The sequence below is a fragment of the Silurus aristotelis genome (genome assembly GCF_946808225.1).
Source record: "Silurus aristotelis genome assembly, chromosome: 5".
NCBI lineage: Eukaryota > Metazoa > Chordata > Actinopteri > Siluriformes > Siluridae > Silurus > Silurus aristotelis.
The window spans coordinates 15331433-15348902 of record NC_139578.1 but is presented as its reverse complement, the minus strand read 5'-3'; the positions used below and the strand labels follow the sequence as shown (position 1 = coordinate 15348902).

At 36.1% G+C, this 17470-nt stretch overlaps 2 protein-coding genes and 1 long non-coding RNA gene across 6 annotated transcripts; 1 reads left to right on the top strand and 2 right to left on the bottom strand.

Moving 5' to 3' along the window:
- The first annotated feature begins 1198 nt into the window (after positions 1 to 1198).
- LOC310725853 (BPTF-associated chromatin complex component 1) lies at positions 1199 to 5419 on the top strand. 4 transcript variants are annotated; one of them, XM_083540935.1, is made up of 6 exons: positions 1199 to 1835; positions 2073 to 2167; positions 2585 to 2686; positions 2931 to 3151; positions 3371 to 3445; positions 4429 to 5419. In XM_083540935.1, the coding sequence occupies exons 1-6, from the start codon at positions 1815 to 1817 to the stop codon at positions 4491 to 4493; spliced, it is 579 nt and encodes a 192-aa protein (XP_083397061.1). In that variant the 5' UTR covers positions 1199 to 1814; the 3' UTR covers positions 4494 to 5419. The 4 variants fall into 4 exon arrangements, with proteins under 4 accessions (XP_083397061.1, XP_083397060.1, XP_083397063.1 ...); XM_083540934.1 differs by having other exon boundaries at positions 1202 to 1835; positions 3341 to 3445; XM_083540937.1 differs by lacking the exon at positions 2585 to 2686 and having other exon boundaries at positions 1211 to 1835.
- On the bottom strand, positions 3002 to 13322 carry LOC310725854. The gene is made up of 3 exons (XR_014533527.1): positions 12876 to 13322; positions 8779 to 8890; positions 3002 to 3124 (listed from the first exon to the last, which is right to left on the bottom strand). It is a non-coding gene; the product is annotated as an uncharacterized lncRNA (long non-coding RNA).
- A 1591-nt stretch (positions 13323 to 14913) lies between these two features.
- Positions 14914 to 17439, bottom strand: LOC310725771 (P2Y purinoceptor 3). Its single transcript, XM_083540809.1, has 2 exons — positions 17213 to 17439; positions 14914 to 16447 (listed from the first exon to the last, which is right to left on the bottom strand). Exon 2 carries the CDS (start codon positions 16299 to 16301, stop codon positions 15018 to 15020), a length of 1284 nt encoding a protein of 427 aa, XP_083396935.1. The 5' UTR covers positions 16302 to 16447; positions 17213 to 17439; the 3' UTR covers positions 14914 to 15017.
- Positions 17440 to 17470: the final 31 nt, after the last annotated feature.

The window sequence follows — 17470 nt, the reverse complement described above, 5'->3', positions numbered from 1 at the left end:
ATTTCAATTACAGAATCATGATTGTTTTAAATGCAAAGCCACGTGAGGGCCCAAAGATCACGAGCATTCAATATTGGCCCTTGTGTGAAGAGATTTCTCCAGATTCTTCAAAACCTTTGATAATATGTTCTCTAAATTATGAGATCTAAATAAATAAATAAATAAATATTTCTCCAACTGTTTCCTCTTAACACTGTAATAACCGAACGTTTGTTGCCCCGTCCCAATTTTATTTTCAGACATGTTGCAGCCATCAAATTCAGAATTACCTCATTTTTTCCTCAGTTTAAACATTTAATAATCATTTCAAATAATCGCAATCTGTTTTGATTAGCATTTTACACAGTGTTCCAACTTTTATTTTGGAATTGGAGTAATGTAAAGTGTGTCCTGGTGGTTTAAAATGAATGCTTGGATTAACACTAGGCCAATATCAGTAATATTAAGTGCTGTTGGCCAGTTATCTGTCAGTATCATACATGATCACTGACAAGCTGGTGTTTTTCCAAGTTAGTGTAAATTTCTCTGGCTTACCATAATAATCATGTAATAATTCATTTCACTGGAAGTAGGAAGAAAGAGACTGTTTACATGCATCACTTGCAAGCAGGAAAAAAAGCAGTAAAATCTAGACTGCTATGAGTCTACAACAAATACATTAGAAGAAAATGCAGACGCAACAGCAAACATACAAACTGACTACAATAAAAGGCATCTAAAATGCCTAAATACATTTGTCACTGCCATTAACTTGATATATAATATAGCTTACTATATTATTTCAATCTTATTCTGAAAGAATTATAATCTTCACACATTTTGTTAAAATAGTTATTATCATATTACCTAGCTTTAGGAGTTCATATACTCACGATTATATTCTAGACATTTATTTATTTATTTTTTTTACATTAGCCAGCTTGAGAGATCACTGGAATTGAAGGGTGTGGTCTTAATCCAATGACAACTTCAATTGTGTTCTGTTAAGTGACGAAATAAAACGAATGACAGTGTTTTAGTCAAATACTCATATCACTCTAAACATTTAAATAAGGGGCCTCTAAACCAAAGTGTAAATGGCAGCTAGTATGTTGTTATTATAGAAGCTTTAATGAAAGCTTGTAATTTAGAAATATACATTTAAGATATAATGTATTTCAAATTCTATATGTCAAATGCATGCTGTTGTAGACAGTATATACAGGGCTTTGTAGCTGACGTGTAGAAACAGCATGTTGTAGTGTACGTTTTGTCCTGCAGGTGGCACTTTCCACTCGCGGAAGTCTAAAATAAAACGTCAAATTCAAAACATGGCTTCAAGAAGAAACTTGCATTTATGGTAGCGTGCCGGGTGATTACTTTTTTCAGTTGCGTAGTATTGAAAATTATATATATGAAACAGACCAGCACACAGCCCCATAGCTATGCATTATCCCAGTGGTTTCTAATCCTCATCCTGGGGTTTCTAATCCTCATCCTGCAGGGAGCGAAGTGGGTAAAAGAAGTAGAAAAGAAATCTTCTGTGCTGCGCATTTTTAGCGCAACGTTGACGGTTTTGAACAGATGAAAAATGCCTGACCAATCACGAGACGAGGCAGAATTTGGACCAATGAACATCGGCGAACAGGAGCGGAACCTTTATGGCGCACTAATGCTATTATTTAGTTCAAAACATTAATTTCTCGATTGTAAGAGAAGATTATTGCCACCGTGTTGTCTTAGAAATAACGGTGCTGTAAAAGTGAATTAACTTGAAAGTGCCGTTTCGCTGAATCGGTTCCAAACTAAATCAGCTGGTTGGATCAGACGGAACAATGACCTCGGCATCAACAAAGGTAGTTGAGTGTGGGCTAATCAGAGCTGCTCTGTCATGTTAATAACTGACTGCATCTATTTTACGGACTGCATGGTCTTTGAATAGACTTCTGTATAATCAAAATGTCTGCTTGCTACATTTTCCAGCAAATATACGCTTTTAGAATAATTTCCAATCGTTGGCCAAGCATCCATGGTTGTTCATGTAGATCTATCCCAAGCTGCCTGCTCTACATCCCCCCTGTGTGTATCAACAGGTTGGTGAGATCTTCTCTGCAGCAGGGGCTGCTTTTACTAAACTAGGGGAGCTCACCATGCAGCTGCACCCGGTGGCAGACTCGAGTCCAGCAGGGTGAGTAGTTTTGAAGGCGGGGAGTTGAAACTGCTGCTCCACCACGCATGTTTGTTGTTGTTGTTGTTGTTGTAAAGTGCTGATGAGTCACAAGAACCTGGTCCCTGTTTCTTAAACAGACAAGATTTTACAGTATGTATGTCATCGTACAGCTCTACGATGTTTGGACAGACCAAGTTTTTATTTCTCTTGAATTTTTTCAAAAAACCATGGCAACCTCCAATCCAGTCCTATTACTAAGATAAGATAAACCTTTATTCGCCCACAGTGGGGAAATTTCTACTACTATTAATAATAATAAGAATGACATAGATTTAGACTCCAAATGATTTTTGTGCAGACTTAGACCAATTTTAGTTAGGCTGAAGTATAGTCACACCACGGAGCCTGTCCCCTGGTTGCTGTCTCTTCTTGCAGAGCTAAATGGACTGACACAGAGATTGAGATGCTCCGGTCAGCTGTTAGGCGCTTTGGTGACGACTTGAACACACTCAGCTCGGTCATCAAGAAACGCACTATGTAAGCAATCACTTTACTTAACCTTACTTCCTAAGTAGGGCTTGACCACTCAGGACGAAGGCTGGTAGTAGTTGTAGTATAGTTTTGCATTGAAATTTTTAAGTAGCTCTTGGAATTTGTATACCCTTTGTAAAAATTCAAGAGAAACAAAACAGATTGAAGGTTTTTTTCTTTCTTTCTTTTACATTTCTGATGGGGATAAAGCTTATTTATGACTTGATACAAATTAACTTTTCATGACCAGGGCACAAATCAAGACCACAGTCAAGCGGAAGCTTTATGAAGACAGCGGAGTTCCTTTGTCTTCTGACTCACCAAAGAAAAGTACCAAGAAGGTCCCAGTTGTCATGGCTCCCCCTCCACCACCAACGGTCATGGCTGTGCCAACATCTCAGGTTGTGGTGACAACAGGCTTACAAGGTCCCTCTACAGGCTCAGCTGGGATCAAGAAGCCAAAAACGGCAGGTGAGCATCATCAGACAAAAGCCATTCCAGGAAACGCATGTGGGAAAACTCTCTTTCCATTAATAAAAGTATTTAATTTATTTGTTATTTAATAAGTGCATTTATTTTTATATATATATATATATATATATATATATATATATATATATATATATATATATATATATATATATATATATATAATCACAGATGTTACTCTCAGTGCTCTGAATGATTCAGATGTGAACAGCGATCTTGTGGACATCGAGGGACTTGGTGACAGCCCTGCGACAAAAAAGCTCAACTTTGATCAAGGTACAAAATATAATACTAATTATTTATCTAATTATAACAGGGTTTTTCTATTAATATTTGTGACTGTCCAGCTAGAAAAAAATTCCTAGAATAGTAATCCACTAGGAGAAATAAGTGTCAGTTATCTATCCATTCTAAACCAATATTGTTTTGTCCATGGCTATAAACAAGACATTCTTTTGAAATGATTTTGTTTCACAGCACTTCACTTTACCTCTTTTAACTATGTTTAAACAATGCTTATGTCACAGACTATAAACAGAATTGATACATTAGCCTTGAGTCCCAGTTTTAGGCTTGAATAATAAAAACCTCCTCATTATTCTGTTTTCATCTTATCTTATCTGATCAGACCAAAAGTGTGGTTTGTGATCTAAAAGCCATAAAAATATTTGTGATGAGCCTTCAGCCCATTTTCTCCCTTAATATGTTTTTGTGTTCTTGGTTTGAGCTACTGAAATATTTTGCAGGCTGTGGTCCTCTAAATTCTGTGCTTCCCAAACCTTTTTGTAGATGGTGACCCCTTAAACTGAAAGAAAAATGTAATAAAATTTAAATAGATGTACACATAGATTGGAGAAACGTAATTTGGCACAATGACATGCTTTATACCAGTTAACCTTGGTGCTTGGGCCCCTAAACATAATATTTTGATAACGTAGGATGTGAATTCAACCACTGTAACAAAATCATGGACCACCTGGCTCTGCTGAGTAGACCCCTGCCTGTCCCTCAACCCCACTTTAAGTACCACTGCTCTAGTTGGCCCTGAAGAATATAATAGAATAAGAGACAATGTTTGCCCAATAGGTTTTGGGTTAAAATAATTGGGCATTTTGAATATATTCACTGTTACAGGTCTTACAAATGTAATTTTAGTGTAGCCTTGCTAACAACAATGGCACATTCAGTTTAAATGAGTGTATTGTATGACTACTTTGTACAGTGAATTCTTTTTTGTTCCACATTTATTTTTCTTACAGAAAGTCTGAATCTTGACTCAAGTCTCATCATGAACTCCAGTGACCTGCCTTTACTGTCCCGCTGAACCTGGCTCTCGACTTATAACCATAAACTGTTAAAGGGGGGGGGGACATTACATCAGACTGGACTGAAACCTGGCAAAACACAGCCCAGTCCAGGAACCAACCCCTTTAGTTGGTATTATATTAGATTGTTTCTTAAATGACAACTGCAATGTCGGATTTGTAAAAATTTCTGGTGAAATAGCTTGTTTTATTTTATATTCATTCTGGTGTGTCTGAAAATGGTCTAAAACAGGTCAGCAATGTCTCAAACTATTTTTGTTGTATGACAAAAGATGTGATGCTAAAACGTATTAATTTTCATAAATTCATTTTAAATAAAAATGTATGTTTGTTTCGTGTATTTGAAGACACACCTTCAATGCACCAAGTTGTTATATTGGGAAGCTGTTCCCCTGTCAAGTGTTTATAAATACATGATACTATTTTCCTGCACTGTTTGTCCTAATGTCAGCTTATATATGTTCTAAATTTTATTAGGGCACATTGATAGAAATCTGCATGCATTCTGCACACAACTGAGTGCAACGCAATCCTTGTTTATGCTTTGCTTTATTATTTGTTTGCATTAGGTCATCACTGCATGTTTCAGGACTGATACAAAATGAAATCCTGATTTATATAAAAAATAAAAAAAAAATTTAAATGTTACATTTGCTTTATATCTTTTTTTTTTAAAAGACAGTCTAAGCTTTGCTCACAATTGGGTCTGTCAATCATTTTGTTTCTGATAAATTATACATGAGCAATGTAACAATGTAAAGCCTATATATTCTGAACAGATTCTGTAAGCGCACCTTTAAACACTGGTCTGGTGTGAAACATGACAATGTTTTCCACAATTATTGTGCATGAATACATTGAAAAAAGTCCCTACACCTTCTTCATACAAGTTAGTTGAAAACTTCAATAAACTACTTAATTTTTTTTTTTTTTTTTTTGTGGCTTGCATGACAGTGTGTTCAAAATTATACTTTGACAATGCAAAACACTTTAAAATTGGAGAGAATCTTCACAATTTTGTGAAGCAGTGTTTTCCTGCTAGCATGCAGAAACAACTGAGGCAGATTATGTGCAGTGCTAAACTGTGGCTTCAGACAAATCTTTGTTGTCACATATACATAAACTCAATTTATCCCAGCCTACTGAGCTCGTATTATTCCACTGATAACCCAATAAAATAAACCAGCAACCACTGCCCTTCATAAATGCAGCTGTGACACGAATGTTGAATGACAGACAACAAAGTTCTCTAAACACTTGCTGGGTTTAAAATGTCAGTTATACAGAAACATCAGTGCTCTATTATTTCAAAATTGCCAGGCAAAACCATGGCTTATATGTACATGAAAATAGACATCAATTTAAACTGAGTTTTCCCACAATTTTCACATATCCTGCATAGTGTACTTATCTAAGTGACTACGACATAACTACTGTGTTTGTGTAAATAAAATTAAAACTTCAACAAAGTTTAAATATACATTTTATTTCTTGATATAAAAAAAAAGATTTTATTTAAAGCACACACGTAAAAATATTTAATAAAACTGTTAAATTATTTTAGAGTATCTGAAGGATTTATAAAACTATAAGACTAAATACCAGTGAAGAACACACACACACACACACACACACACCCTGAATCATTCTTCAAGGACATGCATTTGTCCTGTCGATCTGCATTCTAGAACGATGAAGAGTGTGTCTGTCTGACGGGAGCAGCACAAACCATACTGGCAACCCAGGAGAGGGCAGCTGCCAATATTGATGTGCTGCTAATGTCAGGCACACAGAGACAAAGCTGCCATCATAAGTGTGTGGTCTGTAAAAGGAACAGAAATAGGGGGATGCAAAAAAAAAAAAAAAGGATTTGTTCCTTTTACAAATTTAGTTAGAAAATGTGTACAAGGGAATGCACAAAAAATAAATCTAGTCATCCATCACAGATTTTCTAGAATACTCTATATTTCCTTCAGAAAAAGATTAAGGGTGATAAGTGTGGTCAGTTACATAATCATTAAATGATTCTGTGTTGTTTAGCTTGCTCAAGAAACCAGTGAAACTTGGGTCGACATAACAGCCTGAGCTCTCTAAAGCCCTGCACTACCTAGAATATCAAGCTCTGTGATGAGGCCGATATTACCGTCACAGAGTGACGCATTTATGCAGGTGGTGAAGCTGCAGAATCGCCAGTGTTCCCAGTAACAGCACACAATGATCTGGAAATCAACCTGGGAATCTACAAACCATGATGTGCTGCTACAGAGCTCTCTGGCTTAGTCAAGAGAGATGCTGACAGTTCTTTAAGAATTTTTTTTTTTACATTTTATATGTATTTACTGTTTTTTTTTATTTATATATATATATATATATATATATATATATATTTTTTTTTTTTTTTTTTTTTTTTTAACACCTTTCTGGATTTAAAAAAAATGTTTCACTGAGGAGAAAAAACAATAACATGAAATGGGCAATTCCAATCATTTTGCACTACATCATTATAAAATATGAGCATATAAAAAGCTTAATATTTTAATGCTACTCTCATAACAGCCTTTTAAACTGAACAAGGGTCCTAAAAAAAGCATAGTCAGAGTGAATGATGAAAATGAAAATCAAAATGGTGGATATAGAGAACAAGTAGAAAGATATTGTATTTTAAAAAGGTTTGACTACAAAACAGAATCTACTAGAAAGCAAAATAAGAACAGAGCTATCCAAATAACAAAATATCCAAATATGATTTTAATGCAAATTTCACTGGGGTGAGTAATTAAATAATTACAATCTGACTGGAAGCAAATGATTTGATGCTACAATTTTGCACCGATTCTTTAAGTGTAAATGTGTTGTTAGGACATTAAATGCACACCATAAGACACTACACTTTTGCTGGCAGTTTGAAAAGCTAAATATTATAATACATATTGTTTGACATGGAAATGTCTTTAAATATTCTTCCATGTGCCCACCTTTGATTTTAATCTTTTTTTTCCCGCTCTAGTACCTTTTACAAAGTTACTTCCAAAATTACACCTGGTCTTTATGAACCTCATTAACAAGGCTAATGAGGGAAAATGTTTAGGTATATAGTTTAATTTAATAAATAAACTCCATTAAGGAAGAAATAGCAAAATACAAAAACAGTATACAGAGAGGAAAGTTTCTAGGATAGTTCTATGATATGTTTTTTTTGGGGGGGGGGGGGGGTTGTGTAATAGGAATTGTGGGACAGAAAAAGAAAATGTTGGGGAAAAATATTTCTTACCATAAAGTTATTTTTTAGAAAATGGAAATGCTACAGAGGGTGTGGTGTAAAGATCAGTGGTAAAAAGGAGACAAAAAAAAGAGAGAAAAAAAATAATTATACAAGAAATTCCCAGAGGTGTGACCTCGACAGTGAATCAGTACAGTCAAACCTAACAGGCACTCATCTTTTCAATTAGAAATTACTGAATATTGCAATTAATAACATTTTGATTTTCTCTGTTTATGAAATGAAAAACAGTTGACCTTATCACAAAGAATTAAGAGAGTGAGACACATTTTAACTGTGCACTAATTGAAGTAACAGGGGAAATAATTTTTGCATTAAATATTTATTACAATTTATTCAAAACTCATCACTAAAGATCAGATGACATATGAACAAAATTACCAATGGAACAGAAAAAAGTATAGTGTTAAAAAAGCTTCAAATGTCAATGTATCACGATCTAGTCTAACATAATTTTTGTTGAATTTTCTAACATCAGGACATTTTTAGTTTCAGGAATATTAAATTTTTTTTATTAGCTAACTACACAAACGTGCATTACTAAAAAAAAACTGTAAATAGAAGCAAATGTATCTGATGATAAAAAAAAAGCAAACTATTTGTAGTCTCAGTCAAATGATCACGTCAGCACAGCTGAAGAAGGCATTCATTTTTGTCTACTCCTGCCAGCTGTTCACCAAGAGAAAGAGCAAACAACAAAAAGCTCAAGAAATGGGAGCTCAGGAGGCAATAGAGAACACACAGAAAGTGAGCAAGCGAGAGAAATGGAGAGATTGCAAAAAAGGTGCGGAGTGAAAGTAAGGGGGAGAGAGAGGGAGAGGGGGAGAGAGAGGGAGAGAGAGAGAGAGAGAGAGAGAGAGAGAGACAGACAGACAGACAGAGAGAGAGCGCGGGAGCACAAGCCCACACTCTCACACACCCTGGCCTAACTTTTTCTTACCCATTCAAACCAGGGGCCATTTTGGTTAAGCTTTGAAGCAGACATAGAAAAGGAACAAACTTACCCTCTGCCTTTTTTCCTTCACCCTCTTGAGCAACAGAGGAGAGGTAAAGGTGGCTGATAATCCCAAAAGGCACTCACTGAACACCAATCGTCCTCTAAAGTCAATTCTGCACCTAGAGGGGAAAAAATACCTTAAATTAATTACTTTAATAAATTTAACTTGTTTAAGTTTTGGAAAAAGGCAAACAACTATTTTAAGACAGTTAGTACGATCTTCCCTATAACTAGGTAAAAGACACCAGTGAAGGGCTGTAACATGCAAATATGTAAATTCTTTACATATAAACAAGAAAATCATCAATACAAAGAGCTAAATCCATTAAAAAAAATTGTGGCAAAAGATTTTAAAAAGGAATGAAAGCCTCACATCCACTTATCAACTGGCATTCCAAGTCTTAATTTGAGATCAAAAATACACCCACTCATCTAAGATTGGGTCTCCCATTCCAGGCTGGGGGTTCCAGGAGTAAAATTAATGCCTAAAGCTTTTGTCCCCCACCATCTATTTTCAGCCCCTAAACCCTTTTTCTCTTCTTATTCCCTTCCAGACCAGCAGTCCATGCAGTGTGCAGCCTCTGCTTAGCTGTAGCTAGTGAGGCTGCCTGAGGAACTTGGTAGGCATAAAAAGCAGGGGTTGTAGCCTTTTTCCCAGGGCATCACATTCTACAATTAAAATGAACATTTTTGGGGGACTCTAAAAATCCCAAAAAAAATCAGTACATCAAGCTGGGGTCTCTTTCAAAGGGTGTAAAATTTGGGGACTGTCGCTTTAACCATTTCCAGGCAAAAAATTAATTTGTGGCACTTCTTGTGTGGAGCGCGCCAGTGCTAGCAGCTCTCGCTTGCTTGATTTCTTGTACCCTTGCCAAAGCATTCACACAGTCAGAAGAGAGAAAAGGAGGGAGGGGGGAACAAAAGAGGCAGCAGGCTTGACTGCAGAAACATAGGGAAAGGGGGAACCGAAACAAGAAAAAAGTGTTGGTTTTTTTGCCATGATTCAGGAAAACTTTTACAAAAATTCCTAAACGATCGCAAGTGTGTTAAAAAATACAATTTCATTCTTGGCCTAGATTCATTTGAGACTAAATGATGAAATTATATAAAAGATACAAGTGCAACCATGGGAAGACAAGAAACTACATGATAAAAAAAACTACCTGAAGCCTTTTTTTGTTATTATTTTAATGTTATCATAGTTTCATCACAACTTGGAGGTTGGCTGTGTGTATCGGCACTGTGGGCTGTGCATAGTACGAGAGACTAGGTACAAAAAGTGGAGAAAATGTTGATCTGGTTCCACAGATAGCTTTACTGAGAAAGACAACTGGGCTTGAACAGTTGCGTGCGCACACACGCACACACAGCCAGACAAGACAAAGACCTCTGCGAATGATACATGACGAAAAGCAAAAGCCAAAAGAAATCAAAGTCAGTCTTGTTGAAAAAGTTCCACAAGCAGATCTATAAGATTCAATCTCTATTTATGAGATCAGCACACAACGGAAGTAGACATTTAAAAAATAACCAATTAAAAAATAATAATAATAATTTGATCCCCCCACAAAGTGAAATTGGCATGTTATTTTAAATTTTTTATCTTCTAAAATATGAATGCATATTAAAAGAAAACTAACATATGCTGTAGTGTTGTTGTAAAAAAAAAAATAATAATATATATATATATATATATATATATATATATATATATATATATATATATATATATATAGATAAATTATATAAATAATCATTAAACAGTCTTATATTATTAATTATATAAATAAGTAATCTACTTTCTTACATTTCATGCATCATCTCAATCTGCTCAAAACATGTCCTCACTAAGCCTCAGTAACCACACACAAAAACAGGAAGACTAAAAACAGTCCAGAAAAGGAACAGCGTCAGGCCCAGGGTCTAACATTAGAGACACAGTTAAAAATTCAACATGATCAATTCAAGCTAAATTAATTTCCTAATGAGGATGCAAAGAATGACTCAAGTGAATGTTTAATGGCTACGAAATGAGCAAATTTAGGGTTCAAATGCTCTTAACAGGCTAATAGACAGAGAGAGAAAAGAGAAAATAAACATAACGTGTGTCACAGTTTCAACACATGATAGAAACATGGTAATTAATTTCTGTCACTAAATTCAGGGTGTGATGAAGCAGTCAGCTACATTGTACAAAGCACCACATTAGTTTATATTTGATAATTTCATATAATGTCCACATAATAACATATAGCTGTTGTTCTGAACAGAATAGTTTAAAAGAAAAACTAAACAAACAAAAAAACCCACAAGGGGAGTAAATTGGAGTGCTGATTATAGAAATGCACTATAACAGCATTCTTTTGTGCACTCAGTCCAGAGATATTAAAATCCTGTCTAATATTCTCTTTAGACAATGAGTTATTCAGTAATGCAAAGAGCAATTCTCCCAAACCTGCACCAGAATCCCATATAGCTGACAAACTAGCAACCAAGAACAGGCGTACTCACTATGTGTTCTTCTGGTCCCCCTCCCAAAGTCAACAACCTGTGCTGAAAGTCTACCATCAGTCCTACGCCTCTTCACATTACTCCTTTTTACACACACACACACACACACACACACACACACACACACACACACACACACACACACTTTATAAACTGTAACTACCGATTTGATCCCTTAATGCTTGTTACATATTTAATCCCTTTTCTGCTCATATCTGAATGATCCTTCATAAAGCAGCACCATAAAATCTCCACACTTAAACCTTATATGCACTAATGCAAACAAATTATTCTCCAACAAAAAAATAATTATAATTAAAGCACGTGATCTATATAATATAAGCGCATCTAACTGTATATACGGGTACATAACGTGATTTGGTAAAGGTGGGTGGGGCTGGAGGACCACGCACGTGCCCTGCTCTAATAGTCTTTATAATATACATACGTAGATTTTTTTTTTTTTCAGTTAATCCCCGCAAAAAAATAAACAATAATAATAATAATAATAATAATAATAATAATAATAATAATAATAATAATAATAATAATATTTGAGTAAATGGATCAGAGCCATGCAGTCTTGCTTGGGGTTTTCAAGCTATTTTTGACTTGGGGGAAAAAAATAATAAATAAATAAATAAATAAATAAATAAATAAATAAATAAATAAATAAATAAATAAATAAATAAATGACATAAAACCCGATTGCCACGAGAAAACGCGCACACGCACAACGAAAAGTGCATTTACTGGCGTGTGAAATCCGTCTATAGGGAAAACTAAAGCAAATTGGTTTGAAGGCGAAAAAAAAACCCTCCCTGTAGTAACGTGAACAAAAATCCACAAAATGTCAGTGGCTTAATGTATCGCTGTCACATTGTCAAATATCGTGTGTGAACACACACACACACACACACACACACACACACACACACACAATTCTTCTCTAGTCAACGAAAAACACACCATCTAAAACAGGGAGCGTCTCAGGACTGATTCCTTGGGATCAATAATAAAGTCCAATGATTTCAGTATTTAACATAACGCCAGAAGAAGGGGGGGGGCACTAAAGACACTAAAAACTAGATAATATATTTTTCTTTATCACAACAGACACCTCATAACGTGGAGAAAATCTGGACACACAGGTGCTACTGTTAAACCACTGGAGAAACTGGGCAGCTCCAGTGAAGGAAACTCCTACAGTGAAAAACTGCCGACACACACACACACACACACACACAGAGAGAGAGATCCCCAACAGGTTACTCATTAGCTTAACCAGAAACCAAAGCTGAAGGCTATTCTACATAATAAACAGCTGAACTCTATCCTTCTGTCCAACTAAAATGTACTGACAAGCATATTCACTGCAATACCCACATGCTTCATTCTCCAACAATTAGCTAGAAATAATCAAATGACTCGACTGCTAGGCCAGGATTACTCCCAAACTAACCCGGAGAAATGATTTAAAACAGAAAGAATAAACCCACACCAAAGTGTTAAAAGTGTGTAAGAGGTATATAAAATGTATATTTATAAAAATGTGTTTTAATGGTTAATAGAATACAAAATATTCTGATTTACCTTTTTTTTTGTTTAAAAGAAATCTTGTCCTCGGAGTCAGGATAATCACCATTAAATGTAAAACGATGAATTAAAAAGAAACAAGAAAAAGTCAAAGTACAAAAAAATGACAATTTTGTGTATAACAAGAGTCGCAGTCACTCGGGCTCTGAAGTTTGAAAATGGCGCCAATGCTCCACTGCAGCGCCTCTACTCTGTGATGACACGAGGCACCGAGGAAAAAAAAATAAATAAAAAATTTTCCCCTACAATTTTTTTTTCTTTCGACGCCTCGCCGGTTTGCATTTTTGATATCCATTGCAACACCGGGAGTCTCGGGCGCAAATAATCGCGTTATGAATTTTTAAATAATTTTTTTAGTTCATTTTTTTAACGGTCAGCGCTTATTTTGGCCGCGGTGCAGGTCGGGAAACTGGCCTTGGCTGGTTTTGTTTTGAATTTCCAAACGGGAACTAACGGCTGTCCCATGTGTCGCCCCCTGTTGGACAACATGACGTCGTGCCTGTGCGGTTCGTTCAATTCTGGCCACTTGATATTACAAGGTGCTTGATGTGGTCGTGTGGAGCTATATCACTGAATGCCATGGATCACACCACCCCTTTCTGGATAACAGAGTACCTTATTAGTAAGGATGATGCCTTATTTTGAGATTTACACCACGTATCCCAAACACAAGGTATATAAGTTATAAGATATATCAGAAATATCCCAATATTAAATGAGGTGAGAGCAACCTGAAGTTTTAATGTCCTCTACCTTAGAAACACCACTGACCGCAATTTCCATTTACGCATTATTTCTATTAATATAATGCTTGATCTTTGATCGAGCACTAATTGAGGGGCTGAGGTCCAGAAACTTGTCTTTTATACCAGGAAAAACAAAGCAGGACAGAGGTTGCTAATTCTGAATGACATACTTTTATTTAAGTTGGGGGCAGCAGTAAAAGTTTATCCCAGATCTGCTTCAGTTTTCTGGATTCAGTGCTTAAGTGAATAGCAAGAAAAAACATGGATAACAGGAGGCACTGAATGTCTGCTCTTCATGCTCCTTACCTTGCGTTGTTCTTAGCAGGGGGCTAGCTGTGGTGATGCATGGTCAGAGTCCAGCACAGTTAGTGATTTCCCTACTCAGTTACACCTATTAGCTCTTAAGTAGGCTAGGAGTTTTAAGTCACATCACCAAAGTGTACTGGACACTTACACTTCAGGCAAACTTAGGATCCCCTACTCAGTTTAAAAACAGTGGGGCACTGGATTATGCATTAAAAAATAATTTCTGACAAAAGCAAACGATTTCACAAATGTTAACGTGTTTAAAGTGATATGATAGTTAAATGAGTACAACTTGTCCCTAATTGTATAGTTGACCATTAAGACAAAGGAAACGATTAACTCTGCCAAATATGTAATCTCTCTCCCTCTCACATGAGAGTGTTTTAAAATGGACTTTGACAGATATTTAGTTGACCATGACCAAAACTTTTTAATGTTTTCATACCCAGATTTGCCACTATTTATAACCCCATTAGATATTTTACAAAAGAAACACACACATTGAACTGTTCATTTCTTTCAGTAAGCTCAGAAGGACATGGAAATATAATTTATTTACATTTTAATCATGTACAGCTCACAGATCTCATTGATATTATCAAAACACCCAATCCCAGTTTTGAAATAAACATGTCATCATGTAGTGTGGATGTTGTATCCCAGCAGTCTGGAATCTCCTGCTAAGTAATTTGGGCAAAAAGGACAAAATACAGATCATATTTAATATAATATTTCTGTATTAAATTAATTAAAATGTATAACTGCTATTTGATAACAATCACACTATTATATTATCAGTTGACGAATGTAATTTTTCTGAACAATTTACATCAAGACACAAGAAAAAAAAAATTCTCTCTCTCTCTCTCTCTCTCTCTCTCTCTCTCTCTCTCTCTCTCTCTCTCTATATATATATATATATATATATATATATATATATATATATATATATATATATATATTCATATATACATATACACACACACACATTAGATTTAACCCACTACATAACTTTATATCCAGACCATTTATATTACTAACATTACAAACATGTTACATTATTATTATTATTATTTATTTTTTTCTCTCAAGGTAAGTCTGTGAATATGTTATTTTCTGCCTTAAGTTCATTGTTTTTATGCTTCACTGCCTCTTCAACATCCTCCTCCTCATGCCCTCCTTTTCCTAGCATCCGTAAAGGCCAAAAGAGCCCATGATGGGAAGGTGGTGGTTTGTTGCAGCAGGATCCACTTTTCTCCTTGGTGAGGAAATAGAGTAATGCATTAAGCCAGGCATTGAAGGATGCTAGTGGGCGAGTGATTTTGTAACAAATGGAAACCATCCGCATCGTATGGCACTGTACCCTGCTAGTCACCTTTAGCACTAAAAAAATTGTGCGGGTAACGTGAAAGGGGAAGAAACAAAGGACAAAGAGAAGAGTAATGGTTATGATGGTTTTGATAGACTTGCGACGCCTGTTTACATACGGTGAATGAGCCCCGAGAATAATGGACATGCCTTCCCCTCCTGTCCCTGCCTTGCTGCCTTGTCTTGTCCTTGGTCCATTAGCAGGAGGTTGGGAGTTCAGTGTTCGAAATATAGTCATAACCACACGTGAGTAACACCATGCAATTATGGTAAATGGCACGAAGAACCCCAGGAGATGGAGGGTTATTCCATAAGGAACATAATCTTGGAACTCCTTATCAATAGCATCATCCCAGCAGTTATGGAACATCTCAGAACTTGGACTTGTGTTGGACTTGTGTGCATCACCATTAATTTCATGTAACTCTATTGCACCATCGTCCTTTCGCCGTGGAAGATGCTCTGTTTGCGCAAATCGAAAAATTGGACACGTGAGTGCAAAAACAGCAAGCCATACCAAAATACAAATGCCTTTCACAGCCCGCTTGGTCTCTAAAGTGATGGTCCTCATGGGATGACAGATGCCCAGGTATCGATGCACAGAAATGCAGGTGAGAAAAAAAATGCTACAATACAGGTTGAAGTAGAACAGAAAGCGCACCAAGCGACACATGAAATCCCCAAAGTACCAGTTGTCTTGCTTGATATAACTGGCCACTAGAAATGGCAGAGAGAGGCCATACATAAAGTCAGTAGTAGCCAAGTTCACCATATAAATTAGAGACACATTCCAGTGTTTGGTACGGCGAAAGGAGCGATAGAGCACCACAGAATTAAGGCTGATGCTAAAAACAAATGTGAAGGAGTAACAGATAGGAAGGAAAATGTACTTGTAGGACTCATCTATGTTGCAGGCGGCAGCACTAGAGGAATTATATGAGAAGTCGTCAAGGGTAGTGCCTGGTCCAGTTTTGGACAGGCCAGTCGGAGTGTCTGTCACCATTTCTGATTGCTTCCTAATCTCTTTTTAAGAAAATGATTCAGTGTCATCGTCACATTTAGTATCCATAAAAACAGCTCCCGATTCTAATGTTGGAATGTGTCTAAATGTCCAAATGTTATTCCAGTCAGGTAGTCCAAATTGAGGTTCTGTAAAAAAAAAAATAACAGCATTGACAATATGTTTAGTATAACATAAAACATATCTAACAAATTACACAATATTTCAGTGATTTGATTCTTGAATCGTTCAGGATTCCAAGATGGCTCTTTTCTATCTACCGGGAAGTCTCTTTTGCCACCCCCATCACCAACATTTCTTACACAATCTGTAAAGTTGTTTGCCCTGCCGCATGAGTATATGCTGCTGATTCAGACTCTTTTCACTTCAGTAACTAATAAATCAGTAACCACACTTCCCCTCTGTGTTCCATCATGTATCTCCCTTTCTTACCCTCACCTGTTACCCCATTCAGACTCTTTCCTCTTTTTACTCCCCCCTCCCCATTTTGTACACTTTTATTGCACTGCATAATTCTATATGCTTTACAGATATATAAGAAAACCAAAGATTTTAACTGTATCCACATGCCATACGATGGTTATCTACTCTTCTTGTAGACTGAGCATTAAGCTGAGGAGCTGTAGGGCAAAAGGCTATATTGTCAGCACTTGAGAAACATATAAAGCATTGAGTCAACAAAGTGATTAGTTCACTCAACCAGGTTATGATAGATCACCCATTTCTGCTTTAATGGGGACAAAGACAATTCCAGGGAAAAAAATATTTGTATAATGTCCTCATTGTCTGAATATTAAAAAAGCTTTGTAACTTGCAGTTCATACAGATTCTTGTCACAAAAGTACATGAATACTACTAACTGGTTTCGTCGCATTAAAAATAAGAAAACTTACCGATTCCACAGATAAGCCTTTTTGAAAAACAGAATCCCAATAGTCAAAACACAGAATTCCAAAATACTCCTAGTTCATGGTCATACTTCATCAATGTGAATATGAAAGAACAGGTAAACGTGGGAAAAGTACAGAAACTTGTTCTTCTCTTGCTCACTTCCAAGACCATAAGCTGTTCCTGTACTTCACCTCAACTGTTTGTTGTACCTATTGTGGACCATTCTATGCATCCCTCCCTTCTTCATGGTCTCCCCTCAC